The 21772-nt window shown below is 43.2% G+C and overlaps 1 protein-coding gene across 3 annotated transcripts in view; it reads left to right on the top strand.

Annotated features, from left to right (window-relative positions):
- Positions 1-18559, top strand: part of LOC106591551 (microfibril-associated glycoprotein 4) — a 368706-nt gene extending 350147 nt beyond the window's left edge. The window contains exons 2-6 of one of the 3 annotated variants that reach the window (XM_082965730.1): positions 13673-13727; positions 13872-14063; positions 15649-15745; positions 15900-16067; positions 16590-18559. In XM_082965730.1, coding sequence (XP_082821856.1) covers positions 13722-13727; positions 13872-14063; positions 15649-15745; positions 15900-16067; positions 16590-16840 — 714 coding nt within the window. In that variant the 5' untranslated portion in view covers positions 13673-13721 and the 3' untranslated portion in view covers positions 16841-18559. Of the gene's footprint in view, positions 1-13672; positions 13728-13871; positions 14064-15648; positions 15746-15899; positions 16068-16289; positions 16567-16589 lie in introns of those variants that run through there. The other 2 variants (XM_082965728.1, XM_082965729.1) reach the window with 2 other exon arrangements.
- Positions 18560-21772: the final 3213 nt, after the last annotated feature.

Here is a 21772-nt window from a genome sequence, read left to right as displayed (position 1 = left end):
AGACAGTGGGTTAGGGTAGGAAACAGACAGACAGTGGGTTAGGGTATGAAACAGACAGACAGTGGGTTAGTGTAAGAAATAGACAGACAGTGGTTTAGGGTATGAAACAGACAGACAGTGGGTTAGGGTAGGAAACAGACAGTGGGTTAGGGTAGGAAACAGACAGTGGGTTAGGGTATGAAACAGACAGACAGTGGGTTAGGGTAGGACACAGACAATGAGTTAGGGTATGAAATAGACAGACAGTGGGTTAGGGTATGAGACAGACAGACAGTGGGTTAGGGTAGGATATAGACAGTGGGATAGGGTAGGAAACAGACAGTGGGTTAGGTTAGAAAACAGACAGACAGTGGGTTAGGGTATGAAACAGACAGACAGTGGGTTAGGGTAGGAAATAGACAGTGGGTTAGGGTAGGACACAGACAGACTGTGGGTTAGGGTAGAAGACAGACAGTGGGTCAGGGTATGAAACAGACAGACAGTGGTTTAGGTAAGGAAACAGACAGACAGTGGTTTGGGTATGAAACAGACAGACAGTGGGTTAGGGTAGGAAACAGACAGACAGTGGGTTAGGGTAGGAAACAGACAGTGGGTTAGGGTATGAAACAGACAGACAGTGGGGTAGGGTAGGACGCAGACAGTGTGTTAGGGTATGCAATAGACAGACAGTGGGTTAGGGTATGAAACAGACAGAAAGTGGGTTAGGGTAGGAAATAGACAGTGGGATAGGGTAGGAAAGACACAGTGGTTTAGGGTAGGAAACAGACAGACAGTGGGTTAGGGTATGAAACAGACAGACAGTGGGTTAGGGTAGGAAATAGACAGTGGGTTAGGGTAAGACACAGACAGACAGTGAGTTAGGGTATGATACAGACAGACAGTGGGTTAGGGTATGAAACAGACAGACAGTGAGTTAGGGTAGGACAGACAGACAGTGGGTTAGGGTAGGAAACAGACAGACAGTGTGTTAGGGTAGGAAACAGACAGACAGTGGGTTAGGGTAGGAAACAGACAGTGTGTTAGGGTAGGAAACAGACAGACAGTGGGTTAGGGTATGAAACAGACAGACAGTGAGTTAGGGTAGGAAACAGACAGTGGGTTAGGGTAGGAAACAGACAGACAGTGGGTTAGGGTAGGAAACAGACAGACAGTGTGTTAGGGTAGGAAACAGACAGTGGGTTAGGGTAGGAAACAGACAGACAGTGGGTTAGTGTATGAAACAGACAGACAGTGGGTTAGTGTAAGAAATAGACAGACAGTGGTTTAGGGTATGAAACAGACAGACAGTGGGTTAGGGTAGGAAACAGACAGTGGGTTAGGGTAGGAAACAGACAGACAGTGGGTTAGGGTAGGAAACAGACAGTGGGTTAGGGTATGAAACAGACAGACAGTGGGTTAGGGTAGGACACAGACAATGAGTTAGGGTATGAAATAGACAGACAGTGGGTTAGGGTATGAAACAGACAGACAGTGGGTTAGGGTCGGAAACAGACAGACAGTGGGTTAGGGTATGAAACAGACAGACAGTGGGTTAGGGTAGGAAATAGACAGTGGGTTAGGGTAAGACACAGACAGTGGGTTAGGGTATGAAACAGACAGACAGTGGGTTAGGGTAGGACACAGACAATGAGTTAGGGTATGAAATAGACAGACAGTGGGTTAGGGTAGGAAACAGACAGTGGGTTAGGGTATGAAACAGACAGACAGTGGGTTAGGGTAGGAAACAGACAGACAGTGGGTTAGGGTAGGAAACAGACAGTGGGTTAGGGTATGAAACAGACAGACAGTGGGTTAGGGTAGGACACAGACAATGAGTTAGGGTATGAAATAGACAGACAGTGGGTTAGGGTCGGATATAGACAGTGGGATAGGGTAGGAAACAGAGAGTGGGTTAGGGTAGGAAACAGACAGACAGTGGGTTAGGGTATGAAACAGACAGACAGTGGGTTAGGGTCGGATATAGACAGTGGGATAGGGTAGGAAACAGAGAGTGGGTTAGGGTAGGAAACAGACAGACAGTGGGTTAGGGTATGAAACAGACAGACAGTGTGTTAGGGTAGGAAATAGACAGTGGGTTAGGGTAAGACACAGACAGTGGGTTAGGGTATGAAACAGACAGACAGTGGGTTAGGGTAGGACACAGACAATGAGTTAGGGTATGAAATAGACAGACAGTGGGTTAGGGTATGAAACAGACAGACAGTGGGTTAGGGTAGGATATAGACAGTGGGATAGGGTAGGAAACAGACAGTGAGTTAGGGTAGAAAACAGACAGACAGTGGGTTAGGGTATGAAACAGACAGACAGTGGGTTAGGGTAGGAAATAGACAGTGGGTTAGGGTAGGACACAGACAGACTGTGGGTTAGGGTAGAAGACAGACAGTGGGTCAGGGTATGAAACAGACAGACAGTGGGTTAGGTAAGGAAACAGACAGACAGTGGTTTGGGTATAAAACAGACAGACAGTGGGTTAGGGTAGGAAACAGACAGACAGTGGGTTAGGGTAGGAAACAGACAGTGGGATAGGGTATGAAACAGACAGACAGTGTGTTAGGGTAGGACGCAGACAGTGTGTTAGGGTATGCAATAGACAGACAGTGGGTTAGGGTATGAAACAGACAGACAGTGTGTTAGGGTAGGATATAGGCAGTGGGATAGGGTAGGAAAGAGACAGTGGGTTAGGGTAGGAAACAGACAGACAGTGGGTTAGGGTATGAAACAGACAGACAGTGGGTTAGGGTAGGATATAGACAGTGGGTTAGGGTAAGACACAGACAGACTGTGGGTTAGGGTAGGAAATAGACAGTGGGTCAGGGAATGAAACAGACAGACAGTGAGTTAGGGTAGGACAGACAGTGGGTTAGGGTAGGAAACAGACAGACAGTGGGTTAGGGTAGGAAACAGACAGACAGTGGGTTAGGGTAGGAAACAGACAGACAGTGGGTTAGGGTAGAAAATAGACAGTGGGATAGGGTAGGAAACAGACAGTGGGTTAGGGTAGAAAACAGACAGACAGTGGGTTAGGGTATGAAACAGACAGACAGTGGTTAGGGTATTAAACAGACAGACAGTGGGTTAGGGTAGGAAACAGACAGTGGGATAGGGTATGAAACAGACAGACAGTGGGTTAGGGTAGGACGCAGACAGTGGGTTAGGGTATGCAATAGACAGACAGTGGGTTAGGGTATGAAACAGACAGACAGTGGGTTAGGGTAGGAAATAGACTGTGGGATAGGGTAGGAAAGAGACAGTGGTTTAGGGTAGGAAACAGACAGACAGTGGGTTAGGGTATGAAACAGACAGACAGTGGGTTAGGGTAGGAAATAGACAGTGGGTTAGGGTAAGACACAGACAGACTGTGGGTTAGGGTAGGAAACAGACAGTGGGTCAGGGTATGAAACAGACAGACAGTGGGTTAGGTAAGGAAACAGACAGACAGTGGTTTGGATAGGAAACAGACAGTGGGTTAGGGTATGAAACAGACAGACAGTGGGTTAGGGTAGGACACAGACAGTGTGTTAGGGTATGAAATAGACAGACAGTGTGTTAGGGTATGAAACAGACAGACAGTGGGTTAGGGTAGGAAATAGACAGTGGGATAGGGTAGGAAACAAACAGAAACTGGGTTAGGGTAGGAAACATACAGTGGGTTAGGGTAGGAAACAGACAGACAGTGGGTTAGGGTAGGAAACAGACAGTGGGTTAGGGTATGAAACAGACAGACAGTGGGTTAGGGTAGGACACAGACAGTGAGTTAGGGTATGAAATAGACAGACAGTGGGTTAGGGTATGAAACAGACAGACAGTGGGTTAGGGTAGGAAATAGACAGTGGGATAGGGTAGGAAACAGACAGTGGGTTAGGGTAGGAAACAGACAGACAGTGGGTTAGGGTATGAAACAGACAGACAGTGGGTTAGGGTAGGATATAGACAGTGGGTTAGGGTAAGACACAGACAGACTGTGGGTTAGGGTAGAAGACTGACAGTGGGTCAGGGTATGAAACAGACAGACAGTGGTTTAGGTAAGGAAACAGACAGACAGTGGTTTGGGTATGAAACAGACAGACAGTGAGTTAGGGTAGGAAACAGACAGACAGTGGGTTAGGGTAGGAAACAGACAGTGGGTTAGGGTATGAAACAGACAGACAGTGGGGTAGGGTAGGACACAGACAGTGTGTTAGGGTATGCAATAGACAGACAGTGGGTTAGGGTATGAAACAGACAGACAGTGGGTTAGGGTAGGAAATAGACAGTGGCATAGGGTAGGAAAGAGACAGTGGGTTAGGGTAGGAAACAGACAGACAGTGGGTTAGGGTATGAAACAGACAGACAGTGGGTTAGGGTAGGAAATAGACAGTGGGTTAGGGTAAGACAGAGACAGACTGTGGGTTAGGGTAGGAAACAGACAGTGGGTCAGGGTATGAAACAGACAGACAGTGTGTTAGTTAAGGAAACAGACAGACAGTGGTTTGGGTAAGAAACAGACAGACAGTGGGTTAGGGTAGGAAACAGACAGACAGTATGTTAGGGTAGGAAACAGACAGTGGGTTAGGGTAGGAAACAGACAGACAGTGCGTTAGGGAATGAAATAGACAGACAGTGGGTTAGGGTATGAAACAGACAGACAGTGGGTTAGGGTATGAAACAGACAGACAGTGAGTTAGGGTAGGAAACAGACAGTGGGTTAGGGTAGGAAACAGACAGACAGTGGGTTAGGGTAGGAAACAGACAGACAGTGGGTTAGGATAGCAAACATACAGCCAGTGCGTTAGGGTAGGAAACAGACAGACAGTGGGTTAGGGTATGAAACAGACAGACAGTGGGTTAGGGTAGGATACAGACAGTGGGTTAGGGTAGGAAAAACAGACAGACAGTGGGTTAGGGTAGGAAACAGGCAGTGGGTTAGGGTAGGAAACAGACAGACAGTGGGTTAGGGTAGGAAACAGACAGTGGGTTAGGGTATGAAACAGACAGACAGTGGGTTAGGGTAGGAAACAGACAGTGGGTTAGGGTATGAAAAAGACAGACAGTGGGTTAGGGTATGAAACAGACAGACAGTGGGTTAGGGTAGGAAATAGACAGTGGGTTAGGGTAGGACACAGACAGTGGGTTAGTGTAGGAAACAGACAGACAGTGGGTTATGGTATGAAACAGACAGACAGTGTGTTAGGGTAGGAAATAGACAGTGAGTTAGGGTAGGAAACAGACAGACAGTGGGTTAGGGTAGGAAACAGACAGTGGGTTAGGGTATGAAACAGACAGACAGTGGGTTAGGGTAGGAAACAGACAGACAGTGGTTTGGGTATGAAACAGACAGACAGTCGGTTAGGGTAAGAAACAGACAGACAGTGCGTTAGGGTAGGAAACAGACAGACAGTGGGTTAGGGTATGAAACAGACAGACAGTGGGTTAGGGTATGAAACAGACAGACAGTGGGTTAGGGTAGGATACAGACAGACAGTGTGTTAGGGTAGGAAACAGACAGACAGTGGGTTAGGGTAGGAAACAGACAGACAGTGTGTTAGGGTAGTAAACAGACAGTGGGTTAGGGTAGGAAACAGAGAGACAGTGGGTTAGGGTAGGAAACAGACAGTGGGTTAGGGTATGAAACAGACAGACAGTGGGTTAGGGTAGGAAACAGAGAGACAGTGAGTTAGGGTATGAAACAGACAGACAGTGGGTTAGGGTATGAAACAGACAGACAGTGGGTTAGGGTATGAAACAGACAGACAGTGGGTTAGGGTAGGATATAGACAGTGGGATAGGGTAGGAAACAAACAGAAACTGGGTTAGGGTAGGAAACATACAGTGGGTTAGGGTAGGAAACAGACAGACAGTGGGTTAGGGTAGGAAACAGACAGTGGGTTAGGGTATGAAACAGACAGACAGTGGGTTAGGGTAGGACACAGACAGTGAGTTAGGGTATGAAATAGACAGACAGTGGGTTAGGGTATGAAACAGACAGACAGTGGGTTAGGGTAGGAAATAGACAGTGGGATAGGGTAGGAAACAGACAGTGGGTTAGGGTAGGAAACAGACAGACAGTGGGTTAGGGTATGAAACAGACAGACAGTGGGTTAGGGTAGGATATAGACAGTGGGTTAGGGTAAGACACAGACAGACTGTGGGTTAGGGTAGAAGACAGACAGTGGGTCAGGGTATGAAACAGACAGACAGTGGTTTAGGTAAGGAAACAGACAGACAGTGGTTTGGGTATGAAACAGACAGACAGTGAGTTAGGGTAGGAAACAGACAGACAGTGGGTTAGGGTAGGAAACAGACAGTGGGTTAGGGTATGAAACAGACAGACAGTGGGGTAGGGTAGGACACAGACAGTGTGTTAGGGTATGCAATAGACAGACAGTGGGTTAGGGTATGAAACAGACAGACAGTGGGTTAGGGTAGGAAATAGACAGTGGCATAGGGTAGGAAAGAGACAGTGGGTTAGGGTAGGAAACAGACAGACAGTGGGTTAGGGTATGAAACAGACAGACAGTGGGTTAGGGTAGGAAATAGACAGTGGGTTAGGGTAAGACAGAGACAGACTGTGGGTTAGGGTAGGAAACAGACAGTGGGTCAGGGTATGAAACAGACAGACAGTGTGTTAGTTAAGGAAACAGACAGACAGTGGTTTGGGTAAGAAACAGACAGACAGTGGGTTAGGGTAGGAAACAGACAGACAGTATGTTAGGGTAGGAAACAGACAGTGGGTTAGGGTAGGAAACAGACAGACAGTGCGTTAGGGAATGAAATAGACAGACAGTGGGTTAGGGTATGAAACAGACAGACAGTGGGTTAGGGTATGAAACAGACAGACAGTGAGTTAGGGTAGGAAACAGACAGTGGGTTAGGGTAGGAAACAGACAGACAGTGGGTTAGGGTAGGAAACAGACAGACAGTGGGTTAGGATAGCAAACATACAGCCAGTGCGTTAGGGTAGGAAACAGACAGACAGTGGGTTAGGGTATGAAACAGACAGACAGTGGGTTAGGGTAGGATACAGACAGTGGGTTAGGGTAGGAAAAACAGACAGACAGTGGGTTAGGGTAGGAAACAGGCAGTGGGTTAGGGTAGGAAACAGACAGACAGTGGGTTAGGGTAGGAAACAGACAGTGGGTTAGGGTATGAAACAGACAGACAGTGGGTTAGGGTAGGAAACAGACAGTGGGTTAGGGTATGAAAAAGACAGACAGTGGGTTAGGGTATGAAACAGACAGACAGTGGGTTAGGGTAGGAAATAGACAGTGGGTTAGGGTAGGACACAGACAGTGGGTTAGTGTAGGAAACAGACAGACAGTGGGTTATGGTATGAAACAGACAGACAGTGTGTTAGGGTAGGAAATAGACAGTGAGTTAGGGTAGGAAACAGACAGACAGTGGGTTAGGGTAGGAAACAGACAGTGGGTTAGGGTATGAAACAGACAGACAGTGGGTTAGGGTAGGAAACAGACAGACAGTGGTTTGGGTATGAAACAGACAGACAGTCGGTTAGGGTAAGAAACAGACAGACAGTGCGTTAGGGTAGGAAACAGACAGACAGTGGGTTAGGGTATGAAACAGACAGACAGTGGGTTAGGGTATGAAACAGACAGACAGTGGGTTAGGGTAGGATACAGACAGACAGTGTGTTAGGGTAGGAAACAGACAGACAGTGGGTTAGGGTAGGAAACAGAGAGACAGTGGGTTAGGGTAGGAAACAGACAGTGGGTTAGGGTATGAAACAGACAGACAGTGGGTTAGGGTAGGAAACAGAGAGACAGTGAGTTACGGTGTGATACAGACAGACAGTGGGTTAGGGTATGAAACAGACAGACAGTGGGTTAGGGTATGATACAGACAGACAGTGTGTTAGGGTAGGAAACAGACAGACAGTGGGTTAGGGTATGATACAGACAGACGGGGGGTTAGGGTATGATAAAGACAGACAGTAGGTTAGGGTATGAAACAGACAGACAGTGGGTTAGGGTATGATACAGACAGATTGTGGGTTAGGGTATGATACAGACAGACAGTTGGTTAGGGTAGGAAACAGACAGACAGTAAGTTACGGTGTGATACAGACAGACAGTGGGTTAGGGTATGTAACAGAGAGTTAGAGGATGGGTAGGAGTCACATCATCCCCACTGCAGTCAGGTGTCACGTCCTGACCAGTAAAGGGGTTATTTGTTCTTATAGTTTGGTCAGGCTGTGGCAGAGGGTATTTGTTTTATGTGGTTCAGGGTGTGTTTGAGTATGTTTTCATGTAGAGGGGAATTTGATTTATGTATTCCGTGGTTTTTGGGTTATCGTTCTATGTTAGTTTATTTCTATGTTCTGTCTAAGCGTTTGTATTTCTATGTTTTGGTAATGGGGATTGGGGCCTTCAATTGGAGGCAGCTGTCTATCGTTGCCTCTGATTGAAGGTCCTATATTTAGGAGTTTGTTTGTTTTGGGAATTGTGGGAGATTGTTTCTTGTTTTTCTGTTTGCCTGGCGAGACTGTCTAGTTCGTTAGTTTTTTTTGTATACGTTGTTTGTGTTTTTCCTTCTTCACTAATAAAAAGAAGATGAGTATACATTTTCCCGCTGCGTTTTGGTCTACACCCTACGACACCCGTGACATCAGGTTCTGTTGCTATAGCAAAGCTGCACTTTTTTGTAGATCAGATGACGTTCTGGGTCCTGCAGCACCCACTAATTCTCTCTGAAGACACAAACACAAACCTTACCTAGAAATAAAGACCCCCTCCCAGGTAAACGTAATGTGTGCAAGTGGTGGAAATATGTTTGTATGGCAATCATTGTTATTAAAAATGTTGATTTAAAAATGCTGTTAGAAAATAGAGATGGTTATCAGTTAAGGTGTTTCCCTTCTATCCAGTGGCTGGTCTGATCTTCATGGTAATTGTTTTCAGGGAGTATGTGAAGTCTTTCCATGTTCTCCAGTTGATACCAACACCATAGGCAGACTCCCCCCACGCGTATATCCCATTGGGATTAGTCCAATGGCAGTTGTTGTACCAAAATCCCCCGTAGTACAACTGGCCACAGTTGCTGTCGTTAAGGTCCTGGTCTTTATCTAACGTTGTAAATTTCTGACCACTGTGATGAGTCATGGAATCTCCTGAGGATAAGAACAGAGATGTCTGGCCACTGTGATGAGTCATGGAATCTCCTGAGGATAAGAACAGAGATGTCTGACCACTGTGATGTCATAGAATCTCCTGAGGATAATAACAGAGATGTCTAATCACTGTGATGTCATAGAATCTCCTGAGGATAATAACAGAGATGTCTGATCACTGTGATGTCATAGAATCTCCTGAGGATAAGAACAGAGATGTCTGACCACTGTGATGAGTCATGGAATCTCCTGAGGATAAGAACAGAGATGTCTGGCCACTGTGATGAGTCATGGAATCTCTTGAGGATAATAACAGAGATGTCTGACCACTGTGATGTCATAGAATCTCCTGAGGATAATAACAGAGATGTCTGATCACTGTGATGTCATAGAATCTCCTGAGGATAAGAACAGAAATGTCTGGCCACTGTGATGAGTCATGGAATCTCCTGAGGATAAGAACAGAGATGTCTGACCACTGTGATGTCATAGAATCTCCTGAGGATAAGAACAGAGATGTCTGACCACTGTGATGAGTCATGGAATCTCCTGAGGATAAGAACAGAGATTTCGGACCACTGTGATGAGTCATGGAATCTCCTGAGGATAAGAACAAAGAACACAGCCCAGCAACACAAGGAAAGGGCTCTAGATAACCTAATGATAATACTTCCACTGGCAAATCTTCAGTTATGGACCCTTAATGACAGATTTTCTTGGACTGTTTTTCTTCAGAATTTTTTTCTGGTACTATTTTCTGGTGCTATATTCTTGGAACTTTTCTTAGAATTTTTTTCTTGGACAATATAAGTTGTCACCCACCAGTGATACTATCAAGAACAGTGTGCGGTTTCCTTTTTTTCCTTCTTAGTGGATCAGTCTAAAACTTTGCACATACACTGCTGCCATCTTGTGGACAAAATCTAAATTGCAGCTGGGCTAGAATAATACATTATGGCCATTCTCTTGCATTTCAAAGATGATGGTACAAAAAAATACAAAAGAACGGTTGGTTTTTGTCACGTCCTGACCAGTATAAGGTTAATTGGTATTGTAGTTTGGTCAGGACGTGGCAGAGGGTATTCGTTTTATGTGGTTCGGGGTGGTGTGTTTTGTTGAAGGGGCATTTGGTTTAAGTATTCCGGGGTTTTTGGGCACTGTTTGGTTTTCAGGTATTCTATGATTTTGTCTAGTATGTCTGTTTCTATGTTTGGTTAATTGGGGTTGGGACTCAGTTGAAGGCAGGTGTTGTCTATCTGCCTTTGATTGAGAGTCCCATATATGAGGGTGTGTTTGTTATTTGTGGGTGATTGTTCTGTGTTGAGCCTTATGCTTTGCCAGACTGTTTGTTGTTGTTGTTGTTGTTGTTGTTGTTCGTTCGTTCTCGTTCTTTGTTATTTTGGTGTTCATTTTGTATTTATTAAAAAGCAAGATGAGCATACACATACCTGCTGCGTTTTGGTCCTCCATTTCCAATGACAAGCGTGACAGTTTTTTCTTTGTATTATTTTTTTACCAGATTATTTGTGTTATTCTCCTACATTCCCTTCACATTTCCAGTAACTTCAAAGTGTTTCCTTTCAAATGGTACCAAGAATATGCATATCCTTGCTTCAGGGCCTGAGCTACAGGCAGTTAGATTCTGGTTTGTCATTTAGAGACGATGGGGCGATTCCTAAAGCCTGTTAGGGATAGGGGGCAGTATTTTCACGGCCGGATAAAAAACGTACCCGATTTAATCTGGTTACTACTCCTGCCCAGAAACTAGAATATGCATTTAATTAGTAGATTTGGACAGAAATCACTCTAAAGTTTCTAAAACTGTTTGAATGGTGTCTGTGAGTATAACAGAACTCATATGGCAGGCCAAAACCTGAGAAGATTCTATACAGGAAGTGCCCTGTCTGACAATTTGTTCTCCTACTAGGGCATCTCTATAAAAAATACAGCATCTCTGCTGTAACGTGACATTTTCTAAGGCTTCCATTAGCTCTAGGAAGGCGCCAGAAAGTGGAATGATAGCTCTCCAGTCTCTAGGCAAAAAAAAGCGGGGTTTTTTGTGAGTGGTCCTTCTGAGGACAATGACACTGGTGCGCACGTGTACGAGACGACTCCATTTTTTTCTTTCACTGTTTGAACGAATACAAGGTCTCCTGGTTGGAATATTATCGCTATTTTACGAGAAAAATCGCATACAAATTTATTTTAAACAGCGTTTGACATGCTTCGAAGTACGGTAATGGAATATTTTGAATTTTTTTGTCACGAAATGCGCCGGCGCGTCACCCTTCGGATAGTTACCTGAACGCATTAACAAAACGGAGCTATTTGAATATAACTATGGATTATTTCGAACCAAAACAACATTTGTTGTTGAAGTAGAAGTCCTGGGAGTGCATTCTGACGAAGAACAGCAAAGGTAATCCAATTTTTCTTATAGTAAATCTGAGTTTGGTGAGTGCCAAACTTGGTGGGTGTCAAAATAGCTAGCCGTGATGGCCGGGCTATGTACTCAGAATATTGCAAAATGTGCTTTCACCGAAAGCTATTTTAAAATCGGACACCGCGATTGCATAAAGGAGTTCTGTATCTATAATTCTTAAAATAATTGTTATGTATTTTGTGAACGTTAATCGTGAGTAATTTAGTAAATTCACCGGAAGTTTGCGGTGGGTATGCTAGTTCTGAGCATCACATGCTAATGTAAAAAGCTGTTTTTTGATATAAATATGAACTTGATTGAACAAAACATGCATGTATTGTATAACATAATGTCCTAGGAGTGTCATCTGATGAAGATCATCAAAGGTTAGTGCTGCATTTAGCTGTGGTTTTGGTTTTTGTGACATATATGCTTGCTTTGAAAATGGCTGTGTGATTATTTTTGGGAGGGTACTCTCCTGACATAATCTAATGTTTTGCTTTCGCTATGATGCATTTTTGAAATCGGACAGTGTGGTTAGATTAACGAGAGTCTTATCTTTAAAATTGTGTAAAATAGTCATATGTTTGAGAAATTGAAGTTATGGCATTTTTTAGGTGTTTGTTTTTCGCACCACGCTATACTATTGGATATTGGTGAGGCGTTCCGCTAGCGGAACGTCTGTCCCTAACAGGTTTAAGAGGTTTTAAAGACCTATCTTTCTTTTCTTTACTAAAGACCTATCTTTATTCTCATCTTTATTTAACTAGGCAAGTCAGTTTCTGCAACATACAGTAGGTTACATTCAGGCAGTCTCTAGCTACAACATACAGTAGGTTACATTCAGGCAGTCTCTAGCTACAACATACAGTAGGTTACATTCAGCCAGTTTCTAGCTACAACATACAGTAGGTTACATTCAGGCAGTCTCTAGCTACAACATACAGTAGGTTACATTCAGGCAGTCTCTAGCTACAACATACAGTTGGTTACATTCAGGCAGTTTCTAGCTACAACATACAGTAGGTTACATTCAGGCAGTCTCTAGCTACAACATACAGTAGGTTACATTCAGGCAGTCTCTAGCTACAACATACAGTAGGTTACATTCAGGCAGTCTCTAGCTACAACATACAGTAGGTTACATTCAGGCAGTTTCTAGCTACAACATACAGTACGTTACATTCATTGGGTGGGGAGATATAAGACCGGACAGCATATAACCTACAAAGATTTACACAATTCATGTCTTAAAACTCTTAAGGATTGGCCCTTTTTTTCATTTTTCTCCTAAAATGACATACCCAAATCTAACTGCCTGTAGCTCAGACCCTGAATTAAGAATATGCATATTCGTGGTACCATTTGAAAGGAAACACTTTGAAGTTTGTGGAAATGTGAAAGGAATGTAGGATAATAGAACACATTAGATCTGGTAAAAAAAATAATAATTCAAAGGAAAAAACCAACTGGTTTTTTTTGTGTACTGTCATGTTTGAAATGCAAGAGAATGGCCATAATGTATTATTCAATCCCAGGTGACAATTTAGATTTTGGCCACAAGATGGCAGCAGTGTATGTGCAAAGTTTTAGACTGATCCAATGAAGCATTGCATATATGTTGAAAATCTTGTATCAAGACTGCCCAAATGTGCCTAATTTGTTTATTAATAACTTTTCATGTTCAAAACTGTGCACTCTCCTCAAACAATAGCATGGTATTCTTTCACTGTAATAGCTACTGTAAATTGGACAGTGCAGTTAGATAAACAAAAATGTAAGCTGTCTGACAAGATCAGATATGTCTATGACCTGGGAATTGTTCTTGTTACTTACAACCTCATGCTAATCGCATTAGCCTACGTTAGCTCAACCATCCCGCAGAGGACCCACCAATCCTGAAGAAGTTTTAAAATACGTTATATACCAGCACATTCGACATAGGGTACCGGTCCAGTAGACTTTTTTGTACTTAATGAACATGATACGATTGTTTAATTCAGGGGAAAAGTCATCCTGGGGGTCAGAAACTGGTGGTTCGATCCGGTGGCACAGCCTCTGTTTTAACTATTTAACCAATAGTAGCTTTGACCTGAAGAATACTGTTGTAAATATGCTTCACATCCACTTAACTTACTCTTTTTTAGTAAACTATACAAAATTTCCTTCAAAGGCAAACGGACATCTATCTCAACAATGATGGTAGGTGTTAATAAATCATTATTAGAATAAGCAGGAAACAGCATTCATAGATACTAATGTGAATATGAGACATGTATCTTTAATGAACCATCACTAGACAGTATTTACATTACAACTGCTATATCCATCTACCCTGTGATGCAGTTCAGCTTGATGCTGGTCCTACTGGTCCCCGTGGCGGTACAGTCCTCCCTGCATCCAGTGGACTGTAACGAGGTGTACCAATCAGGTTCTGGACAGAATGGGGTTTACACTATTTATCCTGCAGGATCCACCTCACCTGTCCAGGTGTTCTGTGAGATGTCGATGGACAGTGCATATCCAGGAAAGTGGACGGTCAGTATCCAATGTTTCTACACATTTTTAAATACACATAGGTATTTACTTTTGTTTTTTAATAACACTGTTAGCAATAGCTGTACATTTTTACAGTAATTCTACTGTAAATGAACTTACTTCCGATTACATTCATGACACAAACTGTTAAAAAAATACCAGTCATTTTACAGTAAGTTACTGGCTATTAAATTGCAGGGAAAATACAGTAATATGTTTTTACAGATAAAATGTATTTTTTCAGTAAATATACAACTAACTGTATTTTTACAGCTACATTTTTTTTATATAGTAATGTTACAATAACTATCACGTTACCCATTTAGTGATGACAGAATGCATTTGAAACTTCAAGCACAGTAAAAAGTGTCTACGACTCAATACAATGATTTGATTGATAGGAGTGGGAAAAAAGGTGCTTGTGCCTTGATAAGCACACCAAAGCACACCAACAACGGCATTAACGATAAGTAATCAAATAAAATGGCGCTATTTCACACCGTAGCCTGTTGAATTAGCAAGATAACTTTTCTTTCATTTTGATTTCGGCACAAATTAAAATGTGTTGCCTATGGATTACTGTTTCAACATTGTCTGAATGAAGAGTTCGGTGTTCGACTAGCAGCACTAACTCACCCATGGATTGATGTTTCAACATTGTCTGAATGAAGAGTTCAGTGTTCGACTAGCCACGTGTGACATGCACACGCAGTTACAAAACTGCTAGAGTTAGCTGCATGCGGACAAGCAATATCTATCGTCTTAGTACAGATGAAGTCTGAGCTGGAATGTGAAGCTAACTGAAGCTGGCTAGCTTTAGAAAAAACTGACTAGATCTACTTTCAATCGTAGTATACCCATCAGGTGACATAGCAGGATATTCAGGTATCTGGTAACCAAGAGGTTTCCAGTCCATCTTCCAGGTGTGGTTGAGTCCCAAGTGTATTCATAGTGAAGGAGTGAAGATTCTTCTGTCATACTTATCCTGTAAAATTACGATAACTTACGCATTGTCATCATTTACAAGTGTGTACTGTAATCAGAATTCAGCAGCATACTGTCATTTTAGCATAATTCAGATATAGAAAAAATACTGTAAGTTGTTTTATATTTACTGTGTTTTTACTGCAACTTTTAGCAAAGTTCATAAATGTGACATAGACACAGTGTATGCAGTTACTGTATTTTCACTGCAACCAGTAGCTGGTAGTGTTGCGTAAAATTACAGGATTGTTTTACAGTGTAGTTGAACCAGTACCAGGACATAGACACAGTGGAGTTGAACCAGTACCAGGACATAGACACAGTGGAGTTGAACCAGTACCAGGACATAGACACAGTGGAGTTGAACCACTACCAGGACATAGACACAGTGTAGTTGAACCAGTACCAGGACATAGACACAGTGTAGTTGAAGCAGTACATAGACACAGTGTAGTTGAAGCAGTACATAGACACAGTGTAGTTGAACCAGTACCAGGACATAGACGCAATGCACGTGTTCCCTTCTTCATTCTTTACACATAAGAACTGATTTCCCATTAAAACCAATCAATCATTTAAACAATATCTCTCTTTTAATCAGGTGATTCAGAAAAGACAGGATGGATCAGTGAACTTCCACAGGAAGTGGAATGAGTACAAGAGTGGGTTTGGGAGCGCAGCTGGAGAGTACTGGCTGGGTAAGAACTGATTAAATGTCTAGCCTCCAGAACAATCTCTTCTTAGATCCCTGTTTAGAGAATGAGCTCATCCTGTTCGTCCTAATTCATGTAAATTAATTTGTCGTTGTATTCCAACATCACGGTCTGCTTCTATGCTGGTACTATTCTCCAGGACTGGAGACGATGCATCTCCTGACTATGAGAAAGACCTATGAGCTGAGAGTGGACATGGAGGACTTTGAGGGGAAGAAGGTCTATGCTCAGTACTCCTCCTTCTCTGTTGGACCAGAGGCTGAAGGGTACCCTCTAAAGCTGGGTTCATTCAAAGATGGAGGAGCAGGTGGGTGACAACTTATATTGTCCAAGAAAAAAATTCTAAGAAAAGTTCCAAGAATATAGCACCAGAAAATAGTACCAGAAAAAAATTCTGAAGAAAAACAGTCCAAGAAAATCTGTCATTAAGGGTCCATAACTGAAGATTTGCCAGTGGAAGTATTATCATTAGGTTATCTAGAGCCCTTTCCTTGTGTTGCTGGGCTGTGTTCTTTGTTCTTATCCTCAGGAGATTCCATGACTCATCACAGTGGTCAGACATCTCTGTTCTTATCCTCAGGAGATTCTATGACATCACAGTGGTCAGACATCTCTGTTCTTATCCTCAGGAGATTCCATGACTCATCACAGTGGCCAGACATCTCTGTTCTTATCCTCAGGAGATTCCATGACTCATCACAGTGCTCAGACATCTCTGTTCTTATCCTCAGGAGATTCTATGACATCACAGTGATCAGACATCTCTGTTATTATCCTCAGGAGATTCTATGACATCACAGTGATCAGACATCTCTGTTCTTATCCTCAGGAGATTCCATGACTCATCACAGTGGTCAGAAATTTACAACGTTAGATAAAGACCAGGACCTTAACGACAGCAACTGTGGCCAGTTGTACTACGGGGGATTTTGGTACAACAACTGCCATTGGACTAATCCCAATGGGATATACGCGTGGGGGGAGTCTGCCTATGGTGTTGGTATCAACTGGAGAACATGGAAAGACTTCACATACTCCCTGAAAACAATTACCATGAAGATCAGACCAGCCACTGGATAGAAGGGAAACACCTTAACTTATAACCATCTCTATTTTCCAACAGCATTTTTAAATCAACATTTTTAATAACAATGATTGCCATACAAACATATTTCCACCACTTGCACACATTACGTTTACCTGGGAGGGGGTCTTTATTTCTAGGTAAGGTTTGTGTTTGTGTCTTCAGAGAGAATTAGTGGGTGATGCAGGACCCAGAACATCATCTGATCTACAAAAAAGTGCAGCTTTGCTATAGCAACAGAACCTGATGTCACGGGTGTCGTAGGGTGTAGACCAAAACGCAGCGGGAAAATGTATACTCATCTTCTTTTTATTAGTGAAGAAGGAAAAACACAAACAACGTATACAAAAAAAACTAACGAACTAGACAGTCTCGCCAGGCAAACAGAAAAACAAGAAACAATCTCCCACAATTCCCAAAACAAACAAACTCCTAAATATAGGACCTTCAATCAGAGGCAACGATAGACAGCTGCCTCCAATTGAAGGCCCCAATCCCCATTACTAAAACATAGAAATACAAACGCTTAGACAGAACATAGAAATAAACTAACATAGAACGATAACCCAAAAACCACGGAATACATAAATCAGATTCCCCTCTACATGAACACATACTCAAACACACCCTGAACCACATAAAACAAATACCCTCTGCCACAGCCTGACCAAACTATAAGAACAAATAACCCCGTTACTGGTCAGGACGTGAAACCTGACTGCAGTGGGGACGATGTGACTCCTACCCATCCTCTAACTCTCTGTTTCATACCCTAACCCACTGTCTGTCTGTATCACACCGTAACTTACTGTCTGTCTGTTTCCTACCCTAACCCACTATCTGTCTGTATCATACCCTAACCCACTGTCTGTCTGTATCATACCCTAACCCACTGTCTGTCTGTTTCATACCCTAACCCACTGTCTGTCTGTATCATACCCTAACCCACTGTCTGTCTGTTTCCTACCCTAACCCACTGTCTGTTTCAAACCTTACCCCACTGTCTGTCTGTTTCCTACCCTAACCCACTGTCTGTCTGTTTCCTACCCTAACACACTGTCTGTCTGTTTCCTACCCTAACACACTGTCTGTCTGTTTCCTACCCTAACCCACTGTCTGTTTCCTACCCTAACCCACTTGTAGAAAAAGCCCATGGAGTTGGTGGAATAATCCTTTAATTCATTGCCACTTACTCAGCTGGGCCAGGGGCGCTTTAATTAGGTCAGGTGGAAATGTCTGACAGATCTCCACTCCATTAAAGGAGGAAATCACCATCGCCTGATCGCGCTGCTTTCTCTTCCTTCACTTTGTCAAATCCAGAAGTTCTGTGCGTCCATGAATCCACGTAAGTCCACCGACTCTGTTACCTTTCATCTGAACTATCTGTTGCGATCGGGAGAGTGGGCCATCAGTTGTTGTTTTAAGTTATTATCGCGTGGCTTGGAGCGCACGCTTCAAACATTTTGTCTAATGTGAATGGTCAATGATTCCGGCCCTACGGATCATAATAGGACAATTATGCAATTGGTATAGTTAATATGTAATGAAATTCCGTGTACACATGAAGACACTTGAAAGGGTGAAATAAGTAATTGTTTGTTGAACTGATCGGCTCTGATATCCAACTAATGGCGATTTATAGATTGAATAACCGATCACTGTTTGTATTATTCTTTCATGATTTATAATAAATAGTTACGAGCCTAAATTACTCACCGACGATTCCTATTGACTTATTACTTAACTGGATTGTTGAATTCCCTAAATGATGTTAACAATGAATGATTGTTATGATAAGATCTTTGTGATGATGGATTTGATTGGATACACGTTATTCTGTTTCCTTTGTTATGCAGCACAGACTAACCATAAAGTGGTATATTTACTGAGTAAAGGAATTCCTGCCTCAGTCTCATCCATTCCTCTGTCACCTGACCCGTGACCACCTGTTCACCCTCACTGTCAGTCATCCTACCTGTCCAGCTACCCACACAGATTCCACTAATCTTTCACCACTGTGTCTGTTTCCTACCCTAACGCACTGTGTATTTCCTACCCTAACCCACTGTCTGTCTGTTTCATACCCTAACCCACTGTCTGTCTGTTTCCTACCCTAACCCGCTGTCTGTTTCCTACCTTAACCCACTGTCTGTCTGTTTCCTACCTTAACCCACTGACTGTCTGTTTCATACCCTAACCCACTGACTGTCTGTTTCATACCCTAACCCACTGTCTGTCTGTTTCCTACCCTAACCCACTGTCTGTCTGTTTCATACCCTAACCCACTGTCTGTCTGTTTCCTACCCTAACCCACTGTCTGTCTGTTTCCTACCCTAACCCACTGTCTGTCTGTTTCATACCCTAACCCACTGTCTGTCTGTTTCCTACCCTAACACACTGTCTGTCTGTTTCCTACCCTAACACACTATATTTATGTTTCCTACCCTAACCCACTGTCTGTTTCATAGCCTAACCCACTGTCTGTCTGTTTCATAGCCTAACCCACTGTCTGTCTGTTTCATAGCCTAACCCACTGTCTGTCTGTTTCATAGCCTAACCCACTGTCTGTCTACTTCATACCCTAACCCACTGTCTGTCTGTTTCATACCCTAACCCACTGTCTGTCTGTTTCATACCCTAACCCACTGTCTGTCTGTATCATACCCTAACCCACTGTCTGTCTGTTTCATACCCTAACCCGCTGTCTGTCTGTTTCATACCCTAACCCGCTGTCTGTCTGTTTCCTACCCTAACCCACTGTCTGTCTGTTTCATACCCTAACCCACTGTCTGTCTGTTTCATACCCTAACCCACTGTCTGTCTGTTTCATACCCTAACCCACTGTCTGTCTATTTCATACGCTAACCCACTGTCACTGCTCATCCATATAATTTATACTTATATATTCTCATCCCATTCCTCTACTAGATTGTGTGTAATAGGTTTTGTTGTGAAAGATATTGGTGTTTGGTGATAATTCTTTTAAACCACTAACAATGGTAAGCCAAGCTTTTGGATGGACCAGAATAGTACAGTAGCTTATTCTTGATCAAACACTTGCTACTCTGTAAACTGATCAAGGGTTGACAAGCAGGTCATTGGAAATTGGAGACATGATAATAATTGTCACTGCAATAGCAATATCTTACCACTAGATGAGGATATAACATTATTATTATTATTGCTATTGTTATTATTATAATTATTATTGCTATTGTTTATTATTATTATTATTATTGCTATTGTTATTATTATTAGAACTACACAGAGTTTGAACCTAATTCCTCTTCATCAGAAATGGCATAACACGCTTTGTTATTTATCTTGGAACAAAACAGTATTCAAGCTTCAGCCCAGGAGAGCCAGCACAACATAACATAAAGGGGTTAGTGTTAGCCAAAACCCTTCAAGCTTCAGCCAGGCGAGCCAGCAAAATAGAGTTCTAGAGAGAGGTGGTGCTGTGCAAGGGTTGCAGTTTTCTCTGGCAAATGTCAAATTCTCAATGAACCTACAACATACTTTCCATATGGTTTATTTTCCCTTCTTTGGCGAGATCTCAGCTCTATGTTGATAGTTTACCTATTCTTGTTGTGATACAGTGAGGAGGGCAAGGTTGTAGAACATTGGCCTAGAGCGCATGATTGTTTTTACTGAAAATAGAATATATATTTGATACTTAGCTACTTATACCCTAATTATGAAATGTGAAGGGTTATTCTTAACATTATCACTATTACTAGTATAAAAAAAAAGGCTATTTCAAATTAATTGTAGATATTGTATTTTTCACTGTGCTGTGTTGAAACGGCATGTTACAGGATGTGTTGCTGGTCCAAAGGTTGAACCAATAGAAACAGCATGTTACAGGATGTGTTGCTGGTCCAAAGGTTGAACCAATAGAAACAGCATGTTACAGGATGTGTTGTTACAGTTTTGTTGTCCATGAGTGAGGGTGTTGTTGTATTGATGTCCTTGTTTCTCTCATGTAATACAATACAACACTGTACCAGAATCTACAACAGAGTGATATTGCAGTATTTCCACAGTACTACACCTGCCAGTACAGTGTTGTAGCTGCTCATCCTGAATGAATGAATCCAGCATTTGATTCAAGCTTATTGAGCTGACAGGCTATTCTGGTGGTATTGAGCTGTACTGGTGTTATTGAGCTGACAGGGGCTATACTGGTGTATTTGAGCTGACAGGGGCTGTACTGGTGTTATTGAGCTGATAGGGGCTGTACTGGTGTATTTGAGCTGACAGGGGCTGTACTGGTGTTATTGAGCTGATAGGGGCTGTACTGTTGTTACTGAGCTGACAGGGGCTGTACTGGTGTTATTGAGCTGACAGGGGCTGTACTGGTGTTATTGAGCTGACAGGGGCTGTACTGGTGTTATTGAGCTGACAGGGGCTGTACTGGTGTTATTGAGCTGACAGGGGCTGTACTGGTGGTATTGAGCTGACAGGGGCTGTACTGGTGGTATTGAGCTGATAGGGGCTGGGAACAGGGCAGGGAACAGGGCAGGGAACAGAGCAGGGAACAGAGAAGAGAACAGGTCAGGGAACATAGCAGGGCAGGGAACAGGGCAGGGAACAGGGCAGGGAACAGGGCAGGGAACAGGGCAGGGAGCAGAGCAGGGAGCAGAGCAGAGCAGGGAGCAGAGCAGAGCAGGGAGCAGAGCAGAGCAGGGAGCAGAGCAGAGCAGGGAGCAGAGCAGAGCAGGGAGCAGAGCAGGCAACAGGGCAGGCAACAGGGCAGGCAACAGGGCAGGCAACAGGGCAGGGAGCAGAGCAGACAACAGAGCAGAGCAGACAACAGAGCAGAGCAGACAACAGAGCAGACAACAAAAAAGGGAACAGGGCAGAGAACAGATCAGGGAACAGAGCAGAGAACAGAGCAGAGAACAGAGCAGGGAACAGAGCAGGGA

Source organism: Salmo salar, chromosome 19, assembly GCF_965601325.2.
Source record: "Salmo salar chromosome 19, fSalSal1, whole genome shotgun sequence".
NCBI classification, from domain to species: Eukaryota; Metazoa; Chordata; class Actinopteri; order Salmoniformes; family Salmonidae; genus Salmo; species Salmo salar.
This window is presented reverse-complemented; position numbering and strand designations above follow the sequence as displayed.